The sequence below is a fragment of the Rhinoraja longicauda genome, chromosome 29, assembly GCF_053455715.1.
Source record: "Rhinoraja longicauda isolate Sanriku21f chromosome 29, sRhiLon1.1, whole genome shotgun sequence".
Lineage (NCBI taxonomy): Eukaryota > Metazoa > Chordata > Chondrichthyes > Rajiformes > Arhynchobatidae > Rhinoraja > Rhinoraja longicauda.
Genome location: NC_135981.1, coordinates 3,020,937 through 3,045,443, shown reverse-complemented (window position 1 = coordinate 3,045,443; position 24,507 = coordinate 3,020,937). Strand labels below are relative to the sequence as shown.

Here is a 24,507-nt window from a genome sequence, read left to right as displayed (position 1 = left end):
CTTACACTGGAGGGGGCCGGGCTGTCAGAACTCAAAGCATGTTGTTTATAACTGCAGGATATTTTTGCAGGAAACTGAAACTGCATCACTCAGAGGTCAGAGGATTTATTTTTAAATGAGGTGAATTCCCCTTCTACCTGCTATCCTGCTATAGGTTGCTCAAAAGTAGAATACAAGAGTATTAATGTTACTGCACCGAGAAATCTGGGTCACAACTTCAAACTAAAACTGGGCAGATATAGAACAACACAATGGTGTGGTAGGGAGGGGGGGGGTTCAGAAAAAGCAGAGCCAAATTTACCTCTTTCACACACTTGTAGAAAGACAAAGTTACCCCCACATTATTCAACCGGACATCGGAACATTCTGTCTGAAGAAAGTCCAAAGAAGGGTCTCGACCTGAAACTTCACTCATTCCTTGTCTCCAGAGATGTTGCCAGTCCCACTGAGTTACTCCTGCCTTTTGTGTCAATCATCAGAATGCTCTCATTAAAACAAGGGATCACTTCAGTTGCTAAGAATTTCTTTTTAAATAAGAGAGACATCGTGGAAACAGGCCCTTCGGCCCACTGAGTCCAAAATGACCGGTGATCACCTCATACTCTAGTTCTATCCTACACACAAGGGACAATTTATCAAAGCCAATTAACCTAGAAACCTGCATGTCTTTGAAATGTGGGAGGAAACCGAAGCACCTGGAGAAAACCCACGTGGTCACAGGGAGAACATGAAAAGCTCCACACAGACAGCACCCGTAGTCAGGATGGAAGCCTGGTCTCTGGGGCTGGAAGGCAGCAACTCTACCGCTGCGCCACCGTGCTGGCCGGTAAAGGGCTGCGTGTAACAGTGTAATACCGCGCGCGGTACGGCGTGGCAGACGTGCAGATACTTTACCGAGTAGGCTGAGGCTCCGGCGGGGAGGGGGTGGCGGCGTCGGCGGGTGAGGGGACGCAGGGCCACGGTGAGAGATGTCCAGGTCCACCAGTGACACCGTTTCTCCTGTTGGTTACACATGGAAGCAAAGATCAGTGAGGAGAGAATTAACCCTGGAATTTACCCCCTTCCCCCACCCCCCAGCGAACATGGAACAGTACAGCACAGGAACAGGCCCTTCGGCCCACAATGTCTGTGCCAAACATCATGCCAAGCTCAACTCTTATCTGCCTGTATATAATCCATATCCCTCCATATCCATATGCCAAACCAAGCGTATCTGCCTCCAATACCATACGTGGCAGCTCGTTCTAGACATTCATGACCCTCCGTGTGTACACCGATCGGCCAAAACATTATGACCCGATGAGCCAAAACATTATGACCACCTGCCTAATATGCTGTTGGTCCTCCGTGTGCAGCCCCATATGCAGCAGGGTGCGATGCACTGTGTATTGTGACACATTCATCCCGTGGCCACCATTAAACCTTTCTGTGACTTGTGCCACAGTAGACCTTCTGTCGGTTCGGACCAGACGGGATAGCCCTCGTTGCCCTCGCGCATCGATGAGCCTTGGGCACCCAACACCCTGTCGCCGGTTTGTGGTTTGTCCCTCCTCGGACCACTGTCGGTCGGTACTCACCACTGCTGACCGCACCCACAAGCCTTGCCGTTTCAGAGATGCTCTGACCCAGTCGTCTGGCCATAACAATTTGGCCCTTGTCAAAGTCGCTCAGGTCTTTACTCCTGCCCTTTTCTCCTGCATCCAACACAGCACTCCAACTCCCACTCCCAGTCTGACCTTTCTGTCCTGGGCCGCCTCCATGTCAGAGTGAGGCCCACCGCAAATTGGAGGAACAGCATCTCATATTTCGCTTGGGCAGCTTACACCCCAGCGGTATGAACATTGACTTCTCTAACTTCAGATAGTTCCTCTGTCCCTCTCTTTCCCCTCCCCCTTCCCAGTTCTTCCTGTCACCAACTACATCCTATCTTTGTCACGCCCCCTCCCCTGACATCAGTCTGAAGAAGGGTCTCCACCCGAAACTGCACCCATTCCTTCTCTCCTGAGATGCTGCCTGACCCGCTGAGTTACTCCAGCATTTTGTGATACCTTCAAGAGCTGACTGTTCACTTGCTGCCTAATATATCCCACCCCTTGACAGGTGCCATTGGAACAAGGTAATCAATGTTATTCACTTCGCCAGTCAGTGGTCAGAATGTTTTGGCTGATCGGTGTATATAAAACAATCCAAGTTCCCTCCTTAACCTCTCCCTATAGCTAATACCCTCCAATTCAGGCAGCATCTGGTAAGCCTCCACTGCACCCTATCCAAAGCTTCCACATCCTTCCTGCTTTGAGCAACCAGAACTACACGCAGTACTCCACTGAGCAGCAGTTTCACCCGCACCCCCACACCGCACAAACCCCCAAAATACCAACGCCCCAGCATCTGCAAATCCCATCCATCAAGCGTGAAAGATGGTCAGTCAGCAAATAACACAAGGAGTGAGATTTAACGCCGTTTGGCAAAACAACCCAGAGAAGGGGACAAGATGAAGTCATCATCTGGGTGTGGAGCCTGACGGGCATTCAGGAAACAGATTCCACAGCAACTGAAAGGGAACTGAAATATTCCTCAGCAACATTTTTTTGCTGATGGGGGAAATCAACACATCGTCAGTATGCCACGTCAAAGGAAAAAATCTGCAGAGGATAGGGGAACCAAACAGGGATGTGAAACTAATCAAAGTCAGAAGGAATAGGACTAGAATTAGGCCATTCGGCCCATCAAGTCTACTCCGCCATTTAATCATGGCTGATCTATCTCTCCCTCCAAACCCCATTCTCCTGCCCTCTCCTCATAACACCCGTACTAATCAAGAATCTATCTATCTCTGCCTTACAAAATATCCACTGACCCGGCGGCGGCCTCTGCAGCCACAGTTTCACCACCCTTCATCAGACCACTTTTGCAAAAGCCGCCACTAGTAATGGACCAAATGCTTCGATTGTATCTTTGATAAAGTGATGGACACAAAATGCTGGAGTAACTCAGCGGGTCACGCAGCATCTTGGGAGAGAAAGAATGGGTGACGTTTCGGGTTGAGACCCTTCTTCAGATTGTATCTTTGATAACGTGATAATTCACATCCAATACTCTACCCAACCAGGACTCTGTCCCGACGGAAGCAAGTATAATTATGGGAGGCAGAGAGAGCATAGACGGTCAGAACCTCTCCCCAATGGAGGTAATGCATTGCCACAGACAGCTGTGGAGACCAATGGGTATTTTTAAGGCCGAGATTGATAAATTCTTGATCAGTACGGGTGTCAAAGGTTATGGGAAGAAGGCAGGAGAATGGGGTTGAGAGGGAAAGACAGATCAGCCATGATTGAATGGCGGAGAAGACACGATGGGCCGAATGGCCTAATTCTGCTCCTAGAAAGTATGAAATGTCAAGGACGAGAGGCCGTGGATTTAAGGTGAGAGGGGCAAAGTTTAACAGAGATGAGCAGAGCAAGTATTTGGTTTACTTTATTAAAGCAGAGTGCGGGGTGCGTGGAACATGCTTCTAAGGGTGGTGGTGGAGGCAGATGGGATAGTGGCATTTCAGAGACTGTTTGGATAGGAACATGAATATGCAGTGAGTTGGGGGGAATGAGTCACGTGCAAGCAAAGGTGGCTGGTTTAATTTAGCATCACGTTTGGCGCGGACACTGTGGGCTTCAAAGGACCTGTTCCTGAGCTGCCCTGCTCTATGTTCATTGACTCAGGAGACCAGAAGCTGGCACGAAGGGTCAAATGGCCTCCTCCTGCACCTATGTTCTAAGCACAAACCTGCCTCAGTAACTCAGACAGACGCAGAATACTGGAGTAACTGGGGTGGTGCAGCGGTAGAGTTGCTGCCGTACACCACTTGCAGCGCCGGAGACCCGGGTTCCATCCTGACTACGGGAGCTTTCTGTGCGGAGTTTGTACGTCCTCCCCATGACCTGCGTGTTATTCGGTTTCCTCTCACACTCCAAAATGTACAGGTTTGTAGGTTAATTGGCTTGGTGTATGTGTAAATTGCCCCTAGTGTGTGTAGGATCGTGTTAATGTGCGGCGATCGCTGGTCGGCTCGGACTCGGTGGGCGATGTATATCTAAAACTAAAAAATTAAAACTCAGCGGGACAGGCAGCATCTCTGTAGAAAAGGAATGGGTGACTTTTGGGTCGAGACCCTTCTTCAGACAGAGAGGGAGGGGGAGTTACAGAGATAAGGAAATGTAAGGTGTGAGAACAAGACATCAAAGGGGATGACAATCAAGGAAAATGCAGAATGGATCATTGTTAGCTAGGAGAAGGTAACAACAAAGGAAACAAAGATAAAATATAAAGCACACATGGCTGTGGTAGCGAGTCTGGGTTAAAACTTGGTCGTAGACTCGGAGAGCAGGAGGAATCAAAGAGGGATAGCAGCGAGAGAGGATGTTGCAGAATGCTCGGCAGAGACCTTCTTCAATGTAGGCATACCTTGGGGAGATTACTGGGTGGAGCAGACGAACTGTGTAGGAAGGAACTGCAGATGCTGTCTTAAACCGAAGATAGACACAGGATGCTGGAGTAACTCAGCGGGACAGGCAGCATCTCTGGAGAGAGGGAATGGCGAGGTTTCAGGTCGGGACCCTTTTTCAGACTGGGACAGTCCCCCACAGCCAAAAATATGGAAGGAGTTATCTTGAGGAGGTCCATAGGTTTTTAAACTAAACTCCCACCAGCTTGTTGGGAAGATTCCTTTTTAATTCCTCATCTCTCCAATTACCCTGGAGAGCTCATGGGCGTCAACAGTGGTTCATTACAGAAGATGACGACAAAAAAAAAAACTAAAAATAAGAGAACTAGGAGTCCAGAAGAAACGAGAAGTTAAACAGCTTTTAAGCAAGTGACCAGGGAGACATACAGTGCGGAAGCAGACCTTTCGACCCGCCAAGTCCGCGCCGACTGGCGATCCCCGTACACGAGCACTATCTTACACATGAATGAATAAACCCTGGGCAGAAGAGACAATTAGTTGGATCTCTGGAGCGACAGGAATAAGTGATCGAGAGATAGAACTTAGTTGGGTTGAGGTAAGGTTACGGCTTTTTGAACTTTAACAAACCTTCGTTCTGAGGTACAAATTCCATCAATAAACAGCCCCGTGCAATCTTTAATTTGAGCCTGCTCCTGTTCCTCCTGGGTTGGGCAAAATTATTCCTTCAGAGACCAAGATAGGCAGCAGCACTAGAAAACCTTTGGGACAAAGAGTGTCTCAAATCAGGAAACGGCCCTTTGAACATCAATGGGCTTCAGCTCAGGCTGTTGGTGTCAGATCAGTGTGGGGCAGTGTCTGCTTAGAACATAGAACAGTACAGCAAGTGGAACAGGCCCTGTGGCCCACAGTGTCTGGGCTGACATGATGCCAAGATATTTACTCATTGTTGGCAACAGGAATAGAAGGAAGAGAGAAAAAAGAGCAGGAGAGATCAAATGAGGCGGAGGAAAAGAAGGGCAAAATCTCCTCAAGTTTGAAAGCTCTATACATAGAAACATAGAAAATAGGTGCAGGACTAGGCCATTCGACCCTTCGAGCCTGCACCGCCATTCAATATGATCATGGCTGATCATCCAGCTCAGTAGCCTGTACCTGCCTTCTCTCCATACCCCCTGATCCCTTTAGCAAAAAGGGCCACATCTAACTCCCTCTTAAATATAGCCAATGAACTGGTCTCAACTACCTTCTGTGGCAGAGAATTCCACAGACTCACCACTCTCTGTGTGAAGAAATGTTTTCTCATCTCGGTCCTAAAAGACTTCCCCCTTATCCTTAAGCTGTGACCCCTGGTTCTGGACTCCCCCAACATCGGGAACAATCTTCCCGCATCTAGCCTCTCCAACCCCTTAAGAATTTTATATGTTTCTATAAGATCCCCCCTCAGTCTTCTAAATTCCAGCGAGTACAAGCCCAGTCTATCCAGTCTTTCCTCATATGAAAGTCCCGCCATCCCAGGGATCAATCTGGTACTAAAGTACTAGTATAGTACTAAAGTAGAAAATGCTGAAGCACTCAGCAGATCAGGCAGCATCTGTGGAGGGAGAAACGGTTAATCCTAAAAAGGTTATCACCCCAAACCATTAACTTGTTATTTCTCCACATATGCTGCCTGATCCACTGACTGTTTATTCCCTTATCATGTCATGTGATAGGAGCAGAATGAGGCCATATAAAGAAATTTTATTTTCAGTATTTATGACACCATAAATACTGAAAATAAAATTTCTTTATATGCGGATGATGTATTACTTTATATCACAAACCCGGAAATTAGCATTCCAAATTTACTAAAATTAATAACTGAATTTGGATCATATTCAGGTTATAGTATTAATTGGAATAAAAGTGAACTTATGCCGATAAGGGTAAAAAATCTACATATATTACAACAATTTCCTTTTAAGATAGCAAACGAAAAAATAAAATATCTTGGAATTTATGTAACAAAAAGATTTGATTCTTTATTTAAATCTAATTTTCCGCTCTTATTGAACAAATTAAATAAAAATATTTTATATTGGAAAACATTACCAATCTCAATGATAGGTAGAATTAATGCAATAAAAATGATTTTTCTCCCACAATTATTATATCTTTTCCAAATGATTCCGATATATCTTCCTAAAAATTTTTTTAAAAAGATTGATTCCATAGTCACTAACTTTATCTGGGATTATAAGAGCCATAGAATAAAAAAAGAACACTTATGTAAAGCAAAAATAAATGGAGGTCTAGCTTTACCAAACTTTTTGTTTTATTATTGGGCAGTCAATATTAAAAATATTAACTTCTGGTTAGTAGAGACAGATAAACAACCAACCTGGTTAAAAATGGAAAAAGAAGATTGTTTGCCCTTTGAAATTAGTTCGATTTTATTCGCCAATAATAAAATAAGTAAGAAAACCTATAGTGAAAATCTTATAATAGATAGTGGAATACGTATTTGGAAACAAATAAAGAAAACATTAAAATTGGAATGTATACCACTAGCTCTTACTATTGTAAATAATATCACATTTAAACCTTCAATGATAGATAAAGGTTTTTTACAATGGAAAAACTGTGGAATAAATAAGATGGGAGATCTCTATAGGGAAAAATTTTTCCTTTCATTTCAAGAATTACAACAAATTTATGGATTACATTCAAAAGATTACTTTAGATATTTACAAATTAGAGATTATGTAAAAGCAAACACATATGAAATTAGAAATAGAAAGACAGAGATTTTAGATGAATGTCTAAATAAACACCCAAATACAGAAAAATTGATATCATATATTTATAATATTTTACTGGAAAACGACGCTCCAACGACAGAAATATATAGACAGTCATGGGAAAATGAATTAGGTCAAATTATTAGACCTGAGATATGGGATGAAAGTTTACAACACATACATCACTGTTCGCTAAATGCTAGACACTCTCTTATACAATTTAAAATATTACATAGACTACATTATTCCAAAACTAAATTACATAGTATTTTTCCAAATATATCTGCCATTTGTGATAAATGTCAGCAATTGGAAGCTAATTTAACGCATATATTTACAAACTGTGAAAAAATTACTAAATTCTGGTCAGAAATATTCAAAATAATTTCGAATGTGATTAATATGAAGCTGACCCCTGACTCAAATTTAATAATACTGGGAATATTAGAAACAGATCAATTAACAACAACGAATCAAAGAATTTTTATTGATTATAGCTTAATAATTGGGAAAAAATTAATACTGAAATTTTGGAAAGGTCCTACATCCCCCACAATTAAAATGTGGATTACAGGAATGTCGGAGACACTCCATCTGGAAAGATTGAGACTTGTACTCATGGACAGGTTGATTCTTTTCAGAGGAATATGGTCTCCATTTATCGTATATTTAAAGGGTCAAAATGGCTTGGTGCGAGGACCTGACCGCGGCCTGAATAATGGAATGGAGGAAGAATTATGAATTGTAAATCATCGATATATCTCCAATGATGGATAACTTTTTTAATACTCCATTCATTTCTCCAATTTGGACTTCTTATTTTTATTTTATTTTTCTCTATCTTTCCCTCTTTGAAAAAAAAAAAAAAGTATAGAAATGTATAAGATATAATAATTTATTAATATGTACTTATGCTTAATAAAAATATTTATCAAAAAAAAGAATGAGGCCATTCGGCCCATTAAGCCTAATGCGCCGTTCAATCATGGCTGATCTATCTCTCCCTCCAAACCTCATTCTCCTGCCTTCTTCCCATAACCCGTCTCCCACACTAATCAAGTACACTTATGTACTTGATTAGATGATCAGTGTACACCTATCACGTATCTCTGTACACTGTGGATGCTCGATTGTAATCATGTGCTGTCTCTCCGCTGGCTGGTTAGCACGCTATAAAAGCTTTTCACTGTACCTCGATACACGTGACAATAAATTAAACTAAACTATCTGCCAACTTATTTCAGATTTCCGGGCATTTTTTCAGGATTTTACTTTTGAAAGCTTCTTACCTGTGAAAGGTGGTGCTGAAGACACCGGAGTGAAGGCACTTTGTGTCCTGGTCAATCTGGGTTTGCTGTGGAGGAACGGACACGAGAGATCAGGTGATTGGAGCGGGACATCTCCGGCAGGTGCAACAAGGGGAGTGCAAGGCCAAAAGTGGTCAAATGGTCAAGCGTGAACATGCCCGGGATCTCCAGCCCATCCTGCCACACATTGTACTATTAGCACATGTCCTGTTAGTTTTAGTTTGAGATAAAGCACGGACACAGGCCCTTCAATAGACAATAGGTGCAGGAGTAGGCCATTCGGCCCTTTGAGCAGCACCACCATTCAATGTGATCATGGCTGATCATTCTCAATCAGTACCCCGTTCCTGCCTTCTCCCCATACCCCCTGACTCCGCTATCCTTAAGAGCTCTATCCAGCTCTCTCTTGAATGCATTCAGAGAATTGGCCTCCACTGCCTTCTGAGGCATTGAATTCCACAGATTCACAACTTTCTGACTGAAAAAGTTTTTCCTCATCTCCGTTCTAAATGGCCCAAGACAGCGATTTCTGCACACGAACACCATCTTACACACACGAGGGACAATTTACAACTTTACCAAGCCAATTAGCCGATAAACCTGTTCGTCGTTTGGAATGTAGGAGGAAACCGGAAGTCACGGGGAGAACGTACAAACTCCGCACAGACAGCACCTGTAGTCAGGATCGAACCCGAGTCTCTGGCGCTGTGAGGCAGCAACTCTACCACTGCGCCACAGTGCCGCCCCTGACCCGGGTCAGCTGCTCGGAAGGCAGCTAACACCACACCACCATACCACATGTCCTGTCCTGCACCCTCACGTCACTCTCCTCACCGTGTGTGCGGGCTGGGGGAGAGAGATGGGTGTTTGAACCATGACCACAGGAACAGGATGAGTAGAGTAGGAGTGAACAAGGGCGTAACTCCCTATGACCCCATGTAGGGAAATAGGTCAGGGTCACAGAACACAGCTCAGGACAGGCGGGAAACAGAGACCTGTAAGTGAGAGGTTGGGGGGGAGGGGGAGGAAACAGACCCAGACAACATGCTGGTAACCTGACCAACAATTACAAGAAAGATTAGCCGCTATCAGAATCTAAATCTACGCGTCGCTTGGTTTACACCAGAAGGCTTTGCTGATGGGGTAAATGTGCCCATATCTATCAGCTGGCCTACAATTAAAGAATTAACTGGTTTACTACTCAAAGGGCAGATATTAAAATCACGTTTATAAATAGCTCACCTAGAAAAGCTTTGCCTGGCTGTGTGTCTGAAATGCAGTGATGAACAGCCCCCTGACAGGGGTGAGCCATGTGTAGGCAGTATGATTCACAGCACAGAAACAGCAGGAAGCATTAGCTCACAACACTTAGCAAGCCTATGAATAATTTACAGACCAGGCTGTGCGGTTGGTGTGAGTGGAGTTGCTGCCTGCACAGTTCATCCAGGGACGCCTGACCCTGGCTCGGGGCAGCACAACCTGCCCTCTTAGGGTCGCCTTCGAGGCCAGCACCGCCATCCATAATCAGTAACCCGTTCCTGCTCTCTCCCCATACCCCTTGATTCCGTTAGCCCGAAGAGCTATATCTCACTCTCTCTTGAATACATCAAGAAACTGGGCCTCCCCTGCCCCACCTTTCTCTACAGCCCAAGGTCAGGTCATTCTGCCCAGCTTGGTCGGGTACTTGTTTATAGTTTAGTTTAGAGGTACAGCACGGAAATACGCCCATCATCCCACCGAGTCCGCGCCGACCAGCGACCCCCGCACATTAACACTATCCTACACACACTGGGGACAATTTATAATTATACCAAACCCATTAGAAAATGAACCTGTACGTCTTTGGAGTGTGGGAGGAAATCGGAGATCCCGGAGAAAACCCACGCAGGTCACAGAGAGAACAGATAAACTCCGTACAAACAGCACCCGTAGTCAGGATCGAACCTGGGTCTCTGGCGCTGTAAGGCAGCAACACTACTGCGACATGCTGCCCGTATAATACATTTACATTTTATTTGAAAATGAACCTGTGCTTAACACAGTCTTTAATATTTTTATGAAGCGTGCTATTGCAAACGTCTGCACTTCCAAGATTGTTTTTATTGTCATATGCACAGAAAACAGAAAAAATCCCTTCCATTGACTCCGTCTACACCACCTTGACCTTGGCAAGGCCAACAGCATCATCAAGGACCAGTCTCACCCCAGTCACTCCCTCTTCTCCCCTCTCCCATCAGGCAAGAGGTACAGAAGTTTGAAAACGCACACCTCCAGATTCAGGGGTAGTTTCTTCTCAGCTGTTGTCAGGCAACTGAACCATCCTCACCAGCAGGAGAGCGGTTCTGACCTCCCATCTGCCACATTGGATATCTTTGAGCAATCTGTAATCGAACTTTATCTGGCACTAAATGTTATATGCTTATCCTGTATCTGTACTCAGCCTGTTTGTAATCATGTATAGTCTTTCACTGACTGGATAGCAGGCAATAAAAAGCTTTTTCACTATACCTCACAGTACACTTGAAAATAGTAATCTAAACAAAATTCTTTCTTGCAATACCTTAACAGGCCAGTAAACTCAATACATACAGATAGAATATAATTTTAAAGAAATTAAATAACCACAATCTTAGGTAGCCAGAATAGCACAAAAACCATTGTACAACCAAAGACTGTCCACAGAAATGCATAGTTGCCGAGGTTAGTGATGTGCAGTGTTCACGAGCCTAATGGTTGTTGGGAAGAAGCCATTCTTGAATGTGGTGGCCACGGTTTTCAGGCTCCTGTACCTTCTTGCTGGTGGTCGGAGTGAAATGAGAGCATGGCCATGGTGGCGTGGGTCTTTGATGATGTTGGCTGCCCTTTTGGTCAATGGTGCTTTTATTGTCACATGTGCAAAGTGCTAACACGGTGAAATTATTTTTCATACAAAGAGTCCAGCAGAGTATTGCCATAACCACCCCCCGATCCTCAACCAGCAAGTGTACTGCAATAGTCCACTGAGCCGACATACAAGAGGTGCCATGTCCTGGTGCTATTTTTAAAGTCTACACTGTAGTTCTTATGAGTAGTGCCTGCCCCAGGCAAGTCCCAGGGTGCTGTGGGCCTTCGAGGCAGCACCTTCAACAGACGCCCTCGGTCAGTAATTGTTTTTATCCAAAAAGATCTTTTTCAAAAAGATCTGCACTCAGTCCCTCATCTTATGCCACTCCTTTCTCACTCCCAACCCTCTCTGATACCCAGCCGTTCCCCTCTCAATTGCCCCATGCAGTCCAATAGACAATAGGGGCAGGAGTAGACCATTCGGCTCTTCGCGCCAGCATCGCCCTTCACTGTGATCTTGGCTGATCATCCACAATTAGTACCCCGTTCCTGCCTTCTCCCCATATCCCTTGATATATCCATATCCATATCTTTATATATATATATATATATATCTTTAAGAGCTCTATCTAACTCTCTCTTGAAAGTATCCAGAGAATTGGCCTCCAATGCCTTCTGAGGCAGAGAATTCCACAGATTCACAATTCTCTGGGTGAAAAGGTTTTTCCTCATCTCTGTCCTAAATGGCCTACCCCTTATTCTTAAACGGTGGTGGTCCCTACGTCTAGACTCCCCCAACATTGGTCCCCCAAGACCATTGCAGGTTGTTCCTCATGGACCTAGACCTGCTGTGGTCAGCTCCTTGTTCGTGTTGGGATGCTGGTCTTCTTATCTCTGCACCCTCCTCTGTCCACATCTCCTCCCCTCCCCACCGGAATGCTGGGACCCCCCCCCCCCCCCCCCCCTCTCATTGCCGAACAAATCCTGCTGGAGTGCAGGGCAGTGCATGATGAATGTCACTGTCTTTGCTTTAACCATTGGAATGTGTTTCCTGCTCGTGTACTGCTCAACAAGACAATTCCCCATTTATGCTGGCTTGGCATTTCCTCCCTTCGCAAAGTTCTCTCTCGTGTCTTGCCCCAGTTTCCCCTTAAATGCTCCTACATTGTTCATTTCAGCTGCAGGATCCCTGGCAGATCAAGATCCACTCTCTTAGCATTTTGCGAGTCAAAATATTTTTTTGTGCAAACCCCCCTCTCAATTTCTCAACGCTCTCACATTAACGTTCTCTGGGGGCCCTCACATTCATGAGCAGAAGTGGTTCCATCAAAGCCCTTTCGTTTTTAGGAGGCTTCCGATTAGGTCCAGCCCGTTCACAGAGAGCCCCTGTTCTCCCTCTATCTTCCTGTCTCAGTACTGCGATCATTGAAGCGTGGTATAGTTGGGGTGTCTGCCTCCTCCCATTTCACAGTCAATGAGTTTGTGCCACGCAACAGAGGGCACGGTGGCGCAGCAGTAGAGTTGCTGCCTTACAGCGCCAGAGACGCAGGTTCCATCCTGACTGTGGGTGCTGTCCGTACGGAGTTGGCACGTTCTGCACTTGACCTGCGTGGGTTTTCTCCAGAGCTCCGGTTTCCTCCCACACTCCAAAGACGTACAGATTTGTAGGCTATTTGGCTTGGTGTAATTGTAAAAATTGTCCCTCGTGTGTAGGATAGTGTTAGTGCGAGGGGGATCGCTGGTCGGCGTGGACTCAGTGGCCGAAGGGCCTGTTTCCACGCTGTATCTCTAAACTAACTAACTAAACAGGAAACGCAGCCAGCAATACGATCTCACAGCATCAAAGAACGATACTGAGAAACAGGTGACGTAGTTGTCATCTTCCTGCCGTTTGAGATGATCACAGTCACACATCCCACTTGAAAGAAACTTGCATTTATATAGCACCTTGCACCAGTTTCAAGATGCACTTTCACACCAGAATCACAAACATCCATCTGCAACACTAACTACACTCAGAAGATACTTTGCTGGTAAATTGGCCGAGCTTCAATGCTGTAGAGGGAAAACTGGGCTGATTTAACTCTCGGATTCTAGCTGTCATAATGCCGAGGATGTAAAAGGCAATACTGAAATGCAGTAGTTGTTGCTTTCTTTGTTCAGCCCCAAACAGCTGCTTCAGGTGGCACAGCTGCTGCCTCACAATGCCAGAGACCCAGGTTCAATCCTCACCTCGGGTGCTGTTTGCTTGGAGTTTGCACGCTCTCCCTCTGACCACGTGGGTTTCCTCTCACATCCCAAAGACGTGCGGTTTTCTGGTTAATTAGCCTCTGCAAATTGCCCCTCGTGTATAAAGTGGATGTGAAAGTGGAATAACAGAAAGCGAACGGGTGATCAACGTTCAGCATGGACTCAGTGGGCCGAAGGGCCTGTTTCCATACTGTATCTTTCAAATCAATCAATCCTAAGTCATGGCATAGAAACACTAGGACCGTTAAAAGGACATTTACCCATCCCACCACCTCCCCAGCATCCTTAAATCTTCCAGAATCGCACCCTGGCCAATGCTCCCCTTTCTCATCGGGCAAAAGGTATAGAAGTGGGTAAAACGCACACGTCCAGATTCAGGGGCAGTTTCTTCCCAACTGTTATCAGGCAACTGAACCATCCTAATGCAACCAGAGAGCGGTCCTAAACTACTATCTACCTCGTCGGCGACCCTCGGACTATCTTTGATCGGACTTTACTGGCTTTACTTTGCACTGAACGTCAGCCACCTAACATGTATCTGTCCTCTGTAAATGGCTCGATTGTAATGGTGTATTGTCATGGCACTGACTGGTTAGCACGCAACAAAAGCTTTTCACTGTACCTCGGTATAGGTGACAATAAACTCAACTCAACTACATTTGCCAAAGGACAAACACAGAACGAATGATCACCATATTTCCCCAAGCTGTGAAGGTAATGGAATAAAAATAAAATCTTTGAGTAAGATGTGGCACTGAGCTTCAATCAGGAGGGATTCTCATGGAGCCAGTGGGGCAGGAAACTAGTTACCGCACAGTAACTGCATTTCAGTGTCCGTTCTTGTGCTGATATCCATCAATCTTGTTTCTAATCAGCTTGCTGTCTGGGTGCATATCAAAGGAGTTTCTGAGCAGCAGATTAAAGACACAGATGTCAGGCAATTATACAACTCTTCCTCACGTCTGTATCTCTTCCCCCGAGAAACTTCCCCAATACCCGCCCCTATACCAATCCATGTCTGATATTTGTCCCTTCCCCCCCCCCCCCCCCCCCCCCCCCCCCCCCCCCCGTGCGTCTCACCTGCTCCCACTTCAGTTGTCAGTGGACTCAGCAGTGCGTCTGGCTCTTATTTAAAGGCTGGCCACAGACAACGGGAGAGAGATGAGAACCATCAGCCAGAGGCCAGTCTTTGCCTCAACGATACCGTCGCCTTGTTGGAAGCTCACTCACCAGCTGGGAAGCGGAGAACCCACAGAGGACGGATTACTGCTGCACAGCAACACTTCAGCTTCACGAAGGTCACACAGATAATACAGAACCATCCACGTTTCACCTGTCCGGCCTCGTCCCGCCACTACCTCCTCCAGTTTTCTCCCCCCTTCTATCTGAAGGAAACGCCATGAGAGATGCTGGACACAGAATACTGGAGTAACTCAGTGGGACGCTCAGCATCTCCAGAGATGCTGCCTGACCCGCTGAGTGATTCCAGCATTTTGTGTCTACCTTCGGTGTAAACCAGCATCTGAAGCTCCTTCCTACACGCCACGAGATGCACTTCCTAATCCGCTGAGTTACTCCAGCCCTTTCTCTCTTTTTTTTTGTTGCAAAACCAGCCCCTGCAGTTCCTTGTGTCTATATTTATCCCAGTCGTGGGCACGTTTATTCCACACAAGGTTCTCCACCCATGCAACACAACCTTTGCTCTCTCCCATAGCTGCGTATTCAGCTTTCCCCAGGCACATTGACACTCCCCACTGCAACCTCTCCCAAAGGAACAACAGCCCACAATCTAATCATTTTCTCCTCCCCCCCCCCCCCCTTCAGTAAACATGCTTCTTTCAGATTCAGCAAAGAGAGAAAAAGCTGACTCCAGGGAGATTGTCAAGCGTTAATTCACGTGTGGTCATGAGGAGAGAGATCCCCAAGCATTTCACTAAATCCAAAAAGAATAAAAAAGTTTTAAAAAAATTACAAAACTAGGGGCGGCACGGTGACACAGCAGTAGAGTCGCAGCCTTGCAGCGCCAGAGACCCGGGTTCAATCCTGACTACGGGTACTGTCTGTACGGTGTTTGCACGTTCTCCCCATGATCTGCGTGGGTTTTCCCCGGGTGCTCAGGTTTCCTCCCACACTCCAAAGACGTACATGTTTGTAAGTTAATCGGCTTTGGTAAAGAATGTAAATTGTCCCCAGTGTTTGGGATGGTGCTCGTGTGCAGGGATCGCTGGTCAGCGCGGACTCAGTGGGCAGAAGAGACTGTTTCCACGCGGTGAACTCAAGCTGTGCTTCTTAAACTGGTGAATGGTTCACTCAAGGGCGAATGAAATTATTTTGGGATGAATGAAACTCGAGGGGTGAATGAAGGGTGAATGGCTTAATGAATATAAAATTATGCACAAGGGAGAATAAGACAAATATGACCAAAAAAAACATAAGAAAATTTAGTCGAGTGTGAATGAAATTTTGTGATAAAGACTCAAGGGTGAATGACACTGAAATAGTTTAAGAAGCACTGAACTAAAATAAACAAAAAAATTCATGTGTTCAATTCTGAGGCCAAATATTGGAAACTCTCCTGCCACATCTGAAGAGAGCGCTGCAGTTAGCATTACCCATCAACCTTCTCCGCAGAGGCTGCCTGACCTACCAAGGGTGCCAGCTCTTCCTGGTTTTATTTTGGCAACACACCAACCTGCAAAGAGGTCAATGACGGGTTCCAATGCAGAGCTTCCATCCTGCTGGTCACGTCATTGGTTTGACCACACAGGTTACTAAAATTAGCCTGCTGGCCTACTAATGATTGCAAATGTGCTTATGATTCAGGCCAATCAGGAACCTTAGGACATTTAACTGATGTCGTGATGAGGTTGGAGGAGGTGCAAGTGAACCTCTGCATCACCTGAAAGGACTGTCCTTTCAGGTTAGGCAGAGGATCACGAGCACCTCCGCCAACCTCATCTACTGTATCCGTTGTTCAAGATGTGGACTCTTATACATCAGCGAGACTACATGTAGACTGGGCGATCGTTTCGCTGAACACCTTCGCTCAATCCGCCTGAACCTTCTTGATCTCCCAGTTGCTAAACACTTTAATTCCCCTTCCCGTTCCAATAGACAATAGATGCAGGAGGAGGCCATTCGGCCCTTCTAGCCAGCACCGCCATTCAATGTGATCATGGCTGATCATTCTCAATCAGTACCCCGTTCCTGCCTTCTCCTCATACCCCCTGACTCCGCTATCCTTAAGAGCTCTATCTAGCTCTTAACACGGTCAGTTCCCACACTGACCTTTTTGTCCTAGGCCTCCTCCATGTTCAGAGTAAAGCCCAGTGCAAATTGGAGGAACAGCATCTCATATTTCGCTTGGGCAACTTACATCCCAGTGGTATGAATATGGATTTCTTCAACTTCAAGTAACCCCTGTATTCCCGTTCAATCCATCCCGCACCCACCCAAGTCACACCAGCCTTTCATTCTCACCAGCAAACAGCTAACAATGGCCCGTTTCCTTTGTCTCTGTTACTTTTTTGCATATCTTTCATTCATTTGTTCTATATCTCTCTACATCATCATCTACAAGTTTTCCTTTCCCGTGAAGAAGGGTCTCGACCCGAAACATGACCCATTCCTTCGCTCTAGAGATGCTGCCTGTCCCGCTGAGTTACTCCAGCATTTTGTGTCTAAAATTGGCCTGAATGGCTTGTTTCCATACTGCATAGTTCTATGAATGATATCTCATAGAACAGTAAAGAAACGTGTGTCTATAAACATCATCCATCATTTCAAAATCAGTCTGCAACAGCAGAGAACCATTTTATATTCTGGACACACCTGGTGGTCATTTTGGAATTTAAATTTAGAGGGAAAAAATTGAATATCATTTCTTCTTTTCTCCTCATTTAAATTCAGCGTTTTTTTTGTTTTAAAGCAATGTAATATTCAGAAAGGTGTTGGATCCTCAGATTGCAAGCTGAACACTTTAGAGTGAAAACAAATCCTTTCCTGTCTCTCTCTGCTGAATTATGAATGAGTAGGCAATCAATGCAGAGGCAGAGGACAGGTTTGTGTAACAGTGAGAGTTGGGAACAGCTTGAAAGCCCCGCTGAGGTCAAACGTGGCTTCCTCCAATGCAACCTCGTAACACAAAGCTACTTACCGATTCATTCGGACTGCAAACAGCCAGCAGCTGAAGGGATTATACACACTCTTTCACTGCCAAGCTTCATTTCCTTTCCTACATATCTTTCATTCATTTGGAGGAAGGAACTGCAGATGCTGGTTAAACTGAAGATAGACACAAAAAGCATGGGTAACTCAGCGGGACAGGCAGTATCTCTGGAGAGATGGAATGGGTGACATTTCGGGTCGACCAGAAGAAGGGTCTCGACCCGAAACCTCACCCATTCCCTCTCTCCAGCGATCCTCTCTGAACCCGCTGAGTTACTCCAGTTTTTTGTGTCGATCTTCGCTTTAAACCAGCATCTGCAGTTCCTTCCTAAACATTCCAGCAAATAGATTGATCGAATGAATACAGCATGGAAACAGGCCTTTCACCCACTGACTCCACACTGACTATCAATTCAATGGTTTCTCTATTGTCCTGTGAACCAGGTGCAGCGTAATGCATTTTTTGCATACAGCTCAGGAAGACTATCCCCGTACATAAACACAATCCCCACCCGGTTAGTACAGAACGTACAGAACAGCGTACTGAGTCTGTATGCAAGAGGCAGTCACCCGTTCACACTAGTTCTATGTTCTATAGTCTATGTTATCCCACTTTCTCATCCACTCCCTGCACACTGGGGGCAATTTACCTACAAATTCACGCTTGCTTGGGATGCGGGAGGAAACTGGTCACAGGGAGAACGTGCAAACAGCACCCGGGATCAGGATTGAACCCAGGTCTCAGGTGCTGTGAGACAGTAGCACTACCATCTGTGACTCTGTGCTACCCCAATCTGACATCACTGTCTCCTTTACACTTGTAGCCTTTGTCACTTACTCTACCCATCAGCCAAAGACCGTTCCCTAAACCACGATCAGACGGCATTTACCCCACGGACTCATGCTGCATCCATTCTGCACTGTGTGCTCATTGTTTCAATAAATGCATCTTTGACCTGGCCAGACCCAAGCCCAAAAGGAAACAGACGATATTGAGAAATGGATCTGTGGCACTCAGTCAATGATGCACTCTCTGTGAGTACAGCCAAGGCTGTAATGCCACAGACGTGCAGCTAATTTGTACACAGTGTTCCAGATGACTGCCCAGATAATCAGATCAGTGCGATGTTGATCAAGGACAACTCCCAGTACGAGAGTAGTCACAGGCACACGACATGGCTGATGGAATCTGAGTGAAGCAGCCCGTCGCAGAGACCCAACCTTCACACAGAGCAGGCATTAGTGTGGGGTCATGGGGAGAAGGCAGGAGACTGGGGTTAGGAGGGAGAGACAGATCAGCCATGATTGAATGGCGGGGTAGACTTGACCTAATTCTGCTCCTACCACATGAACATGAACAGTGCAATCTCAGCCCTTAGAACTACGCTGACCTAGGGTGGGGTTTGCACGCTCTCCCCGTGACCGCGTGGGTTTCCTCCGGGTTCCTCCTGCATCCCAAGCATCTGCAGTTTTGTAGGTTGATTGGTTTCTGTATATTGCCCCTAGTGTGTAGGGAGTGGATGTGAATGTGGGATAACAGAACTAGTGTGCACGGGAGATCGATGGCCAGCGTGGACTCGGTGGGTATAAGGACCCATTTCCATGCTGTATCTTTTAATCAATTTGCTGGGATGTTGAGGTCAAACAGTGGCCCTGCTCGAGGCCCATACTTTACCATTGACTAACTTTGCCGAAAAGCTTATCTGGTGATTGTGCTGCTGTTGTGGGTCCTCGCTAGATGTAAATTGCCCCCAGCCTCCCCCCCCCCCTCCTCATTCCCTCCCCCACTCCTCATTCCCCCCTCCCCCCATGTTAGAGTGGCTGCACATGAATAAAGCATATAATCACAGGATTTAAGGTCACAAAAGGCGCTACATAAAATTAAAGCCTCATCATCTGGTCTACCTTACAGATGAAACTCTATCCAACGTCCCAGAGGAAAAATAATCTATGTATTAGGGGCGGCACAGTGGCACAACGGTAAAATTGCTGCCTTACAGTATCAGAGACCTGGGTTCAATCCTGACTACGGGTGCTGCCTGTACATTCTCCCTCTGACCGCGTGGGCTTTCTCCAGGTGCTCAGGTTTCCTCACCACACTCCACAGACGGACAGGTTAATTGGCTTCGGTAGAACTTTGTAAACTTTCCCTCGTGTGTAGTATGGTGTCAGCGTACGGGGAGATCACTGGTGGGCATGGACTCGGTGGGCCGAAGGGCCTGATTCTGCGCTCTATGTCTAAAATCTAAAGTACTGGAGATTGTACAACCCTGGAATTAAAGCCCATTCGAGGTCACAGAGAAAAAATAGCACTGCGTGACCAAGGCAGCTTTTAATTCTACGCTCAGCACTAACTCGAAGGTATTGTGCCAATAATGATCCCCGGAGGCAAGCACTGCAAGGCAAACATGTGTCCCAATTAAATTTTCCCCATCCCAGTAGCCACTCAACATGTCAAACACAGAGAGAGATGCACTGCAGATATTTACAATTAGCTAGCTGCCTGCCTTCCGAAATCTCGGAGAAAGCTGTTACCACCGTCGGCAGCCGTCATTAGTGTCAGTGTGCCATCTGCAGATTACCAGCTCTGTTATACATTTTACACTGCAAACCATGACACCACTAGTCCTGGCAAGAATGCAGATTATTAGGCAATCTCCCTTGTCAGTCACGCCAGGAAACTGAGCTAGAAGGGATTAGGAAAATTATTTGATACATCTGCACCCATCCTCTTCCATTTGGCGTTTCTGAAATCTCTCTGGTTTTAGACAATAGACAATAGGTGCAGGAGTAGGCCATTCGAGCCAACATCGCCATTCACTGTGATCATGGCTGATTATCCACGAAATGATCGCCAAAGCATCCACGATTTCTCGGGCCACCTCCTTGAGTACTCTGGGATGGAGACCATCAGGCCCTGGGGATTTATCTGCGGTCACAAAATGCTGGAGTAACTCAGTGGGGTCAGGCAGCATCTCTGGAGAGAAGGAATGGGTGAACTTTCAGGCGGAGACCCTTCTTCGGTCTGAAGGAGGGTCTCGACCCAAAACGTCACCCATTCCTTCTCTCGGGAGATGCTGCCTGACCCGCCGAGTTACTCCAGCATTTTGTGTCTACCAGCCTTTATTTTATCTTGCTTCATGACTTCGAGACAGTTTAGGGCGTAATTAGAGTTAATGATGTTCTCTAGGTTTCTTCTCAAACAGGCCCTTGTGGTTTCCTCTTCAGTCCTACGGTTTCAATCTGGCCTGTGAGGAACACATGGGACTCACAGGCTGTGCCACAGAGGGGCAGGAGAAGGATGATGGAGCAGGTTCAGGGAGGTCTTCCGCTCCTGCAGTTGGTCACCCACACACTTACAAAGGGAACAGAGGTGCCCAAGACCTTAGGTCTTCCTCAGCCATTTTGAGCGATCAAAAGCAAGGGGTTCTCATCTGTCAAATGTGGCTTTGGTAATGTTGAAAAACTCTATTCCCTGGAATCCTCGACAAGAAAATCCCCAGATAAGAATCTAGTTATAGAGTCTTACAGCATGGAAACAGGCCCTTCAGCCCAACTTGCCCACACTGGCCAACATGTCCCATCTACACTAGTCCCACCTGCCTGCATTTGGCCCATATACCTCTAAACCTGTCCTATCTATGTACCAGTCCAAATGTTTCTTAAACGTTGCAATAGTACCTGTCTCCATTACATCCACTGGCAGCTCGTTCCACACACCAACCACCCTTTGTGTGAAAAAGTTACCCCTCAGGTTCCTCTACTCTATTCCATCTCCATGAGGGGGGACCTCGTTGAAACGTACAAAATAGTGAAAGGCTTGGGTAGAGTGGATGTGGAGAGGATGTTTCCACTAGTGGGAGAGTCTAGGACTAGAGGTCATAGCCTCAGAATTAAAGGACGTTCTTTTAGGAAGGAGATGAGGAGGAATTTCTTTAGTGAATCTGTGGAATTCTTTGCCACAGAAGGTTGGGGGGTCCAAGTCGGTGAATATTTTTAAGCCAAAGATAAATAGATTCTTTGATTAGGACGGGTGTCAGAGGTTATGGGAAGAAGGCAGGAGAATGGGGTTCGGAGGGAGAGATAGATCAGCCATGATTGAATGACAGAGTAGACTTGATGAGTCGAATGGCCTAATTCAGCTCCCATCACTTATGATATTATGATCCTTTGTCTACTCCAACCTCATGTTGCTTTAGGACAGTGAGAGAGAGATAGAAGAGTCCATGTATCAGCAGAGATACAACCAGGCGTCTGAAGCAGATGGCTTCTCCCCAGGAAATGGCAGGCCATTTGTTTGGCATCTTGCAAACACCACTACCATACGCACTCATCTCTGATAACAGATGCAGAATGTACAAATGTACTTCAGCTACTCGCCCAAGCTACTCCAAGAACACCTCACAAACATGTCATCTGTGCCACCAAGCAACACAAGGGGTACATGGTAACAGCAAGCTCCAAATGTGATAACGTTCACAAAAGCTATTGGGGGCGGCACAGTGTTGCAGTGGAAGAGTCGCAGCCTTACAGCGCCAGAGACCCGGGTTCAATCCAGACTATGGGAGCTGTCTGTATGGAGTTTGTACATTTTCACTGCGCCACATGGGTTTTCCCTGTGGCCACGTGGGTTTTCTCCGGGTGCTCCAGTTTCCTCCCCACTCCAAAGATGTACAGGTTTGTAGGGGTTAATTAGCTTCGGTAAAATTGTAAACTGTTCCTGGTGTATAGGACTAGTGTTGGCGTACGGCCGACGCCAGCACAGTGGGCCGAAGGGCCTGTTTCCATGCTGTATCTCTAAACCAAATAAGACTATAACCTTTAGTCTTAACCAGGAAAGATTGAAAAGGTATGTAAAGTGTGATGCCTGAAAGCAGAGTCAGTGAATTCCTACACCATTTCTAGCTAGGGTGGTGATCAAAGTTTAAAAAGGTAGGTTATGTACAGGATTGTCAATCAAATAATCCGTTAGACTAGGTTGGCGGGGGGGGGGGGGGGGGGGGGGGTTGGTGAGGTGGAATTTGTCTGATTTCCCCTCCCCAAACTACTGTTAGGCACCTACTGATTTTAGACATTTGGGATACATTACAAAGCAAATTTGCAATGCTCCAAGGGTATTAAAAGCAATAGCCAGTGCAAGTCTTTATTTCCTTTTCAAATCATTGGAAATTTATTGGTAGTTAGCGAAGTCAGCCCTGGAATTTTACACAGCCTTAATGAAAGATTACAGGGAGCTATGTGGGCAAAAACTACCGATTGATAAGTGCCCTGGCAATTTGATTGTCTGCAATTCACCAAGCAATTCTGTGCATGTTCAAAACAAAATGATTTAAATTTGCCTCACACGGCAGAACAGGCTTCAGAACAATGAGCAATTATGGGCCACATCTTCCACCGGCATTGAAAACTGCAGGCCCTAGCAATCAGTGCACTCCCAGAGTCCCGGAACACAAGTATCTGGCACAAACTCCTTCAAAATGAAATGATTAGCCGGCTTGCTTTTTATAAAAGTAGGCAGTGCATATTAGATGGGCCAATAAGCCACCTTCTGTGCCACGATATAATGCTATAAATTTTGCACATCAGACCACAAAGAACCGAGGGCCTGTGTAGTCCATCATTGTTTATATGAATTTGTAAATTCATAGCGACTACATTATCCACTCCATAAACAACTCACTTTGACCCTCAAGGTCAACTCCAGGGTGATTATGTGAGAGATGTTTGTGTCGTTTCGCCACACTTTACCCTGAATTAAATCAGATTAAGCTGCGAAAACCATCTGAAGCAACTGCCTCCTCCCCAATTAATTTCCCATGGGGCTTTGAAGGATCAGGGATGAGAGCAAGGAAAGACACTGCTGCCAATTTAGAAATGCTCAGTGTGAAATTCAACCTTTAGAATCTGCTCGAGGAACACACGGCACGGGGAGGGCTCACTTGGCCTGGTGAGACTGTGCCTTTCCTATCAGACAACCCTCCAATTAGTCCCAATCCTCTCTTCCTACCCTTCAGCCGTCGTATAAATTTACCGTCTTCACCGATTATTGTTTTAAAGCCAGTATTGAATCTGCATAGGAAGGAACGGCAGATGCTGGTTGACACCGAAGATGGAGACACGAAATGCTGGAGTAACAGCGGGACAGGCAGCATCTCTGGATAGAAGGAATGGGCGACGTTTTGGGTCGAGACCCTTCTTCAGACTCAAGAGTCTACATCTACTGCGGGTTTTCCAGATCCAAATAACCTTATTGGTGAAGAGAAATTACCCTTCTCTCACCTCACCTCCCCCCCCCCCCCCCCCGGTTCTGCTGCCAATTATCAGAGCACGCTACCTTCCTGCTGGCTCCCTCTCTCTCCCCATCCTTCCAATTCACCACGACTTTACAACCAGCACAGTCTAGCTGTAACAGTGGTAATCAATGGGTGCCGTCACGTTGGGCATTTGCTGTCTCTGACAACCATTCGGCTGGACATGGATAACAGGGTCGACAGCCTCTGCAAGATATACTTAGGTGGGTCCCCTCAGCAAGCAGGAAAGCTTGCTCACCCAAATCCACAGCCTTACCAACTGCGGCACGGTGGCGCAGCGGTAGAGTTGCTGCCTTACAGCGAATGCAGCACCGGAGACTCAGGTTCGATCCTGACTACGGGCGCCGTCTGTACGGAGTTTGTACGTTCTCCCCGTGACCTGCGTGGGTTTTCTCCGAGATCTTTGGTTTCCT

At 46.2% G+C, this 24,507-nt stretch overlaps 1 protein-coding gene across 2 annotated transcripts in view; it reads right to left on the bottom strand.

The window, feature by feature from the left end:
- socs7 (suppressor of cytokine signaling 7) overlaps positions 1-24,507 on the bottom strand; it is a 51,503-nt gene that overhangs the window by 15,708 nt on the left and 11,288 nt on the right. For both annotated transcript variants that reach the window (XM_078424474.1, XM_078424475.1), the window contains exons 2-3: positions 8,526-8,590; positions 895-999 (exon numbers count right to left, since the gene is read on the bottom strand). In XM_078424474.1, the coding sequence (XP_078280600.1) occupies positions 895-999; positions 8,526-8,590 (170 nt within the window). The remainder of the gene's footprint in view (positions 1-894; positions 1,000-8,525; positions 8,591-24,507) is intronic.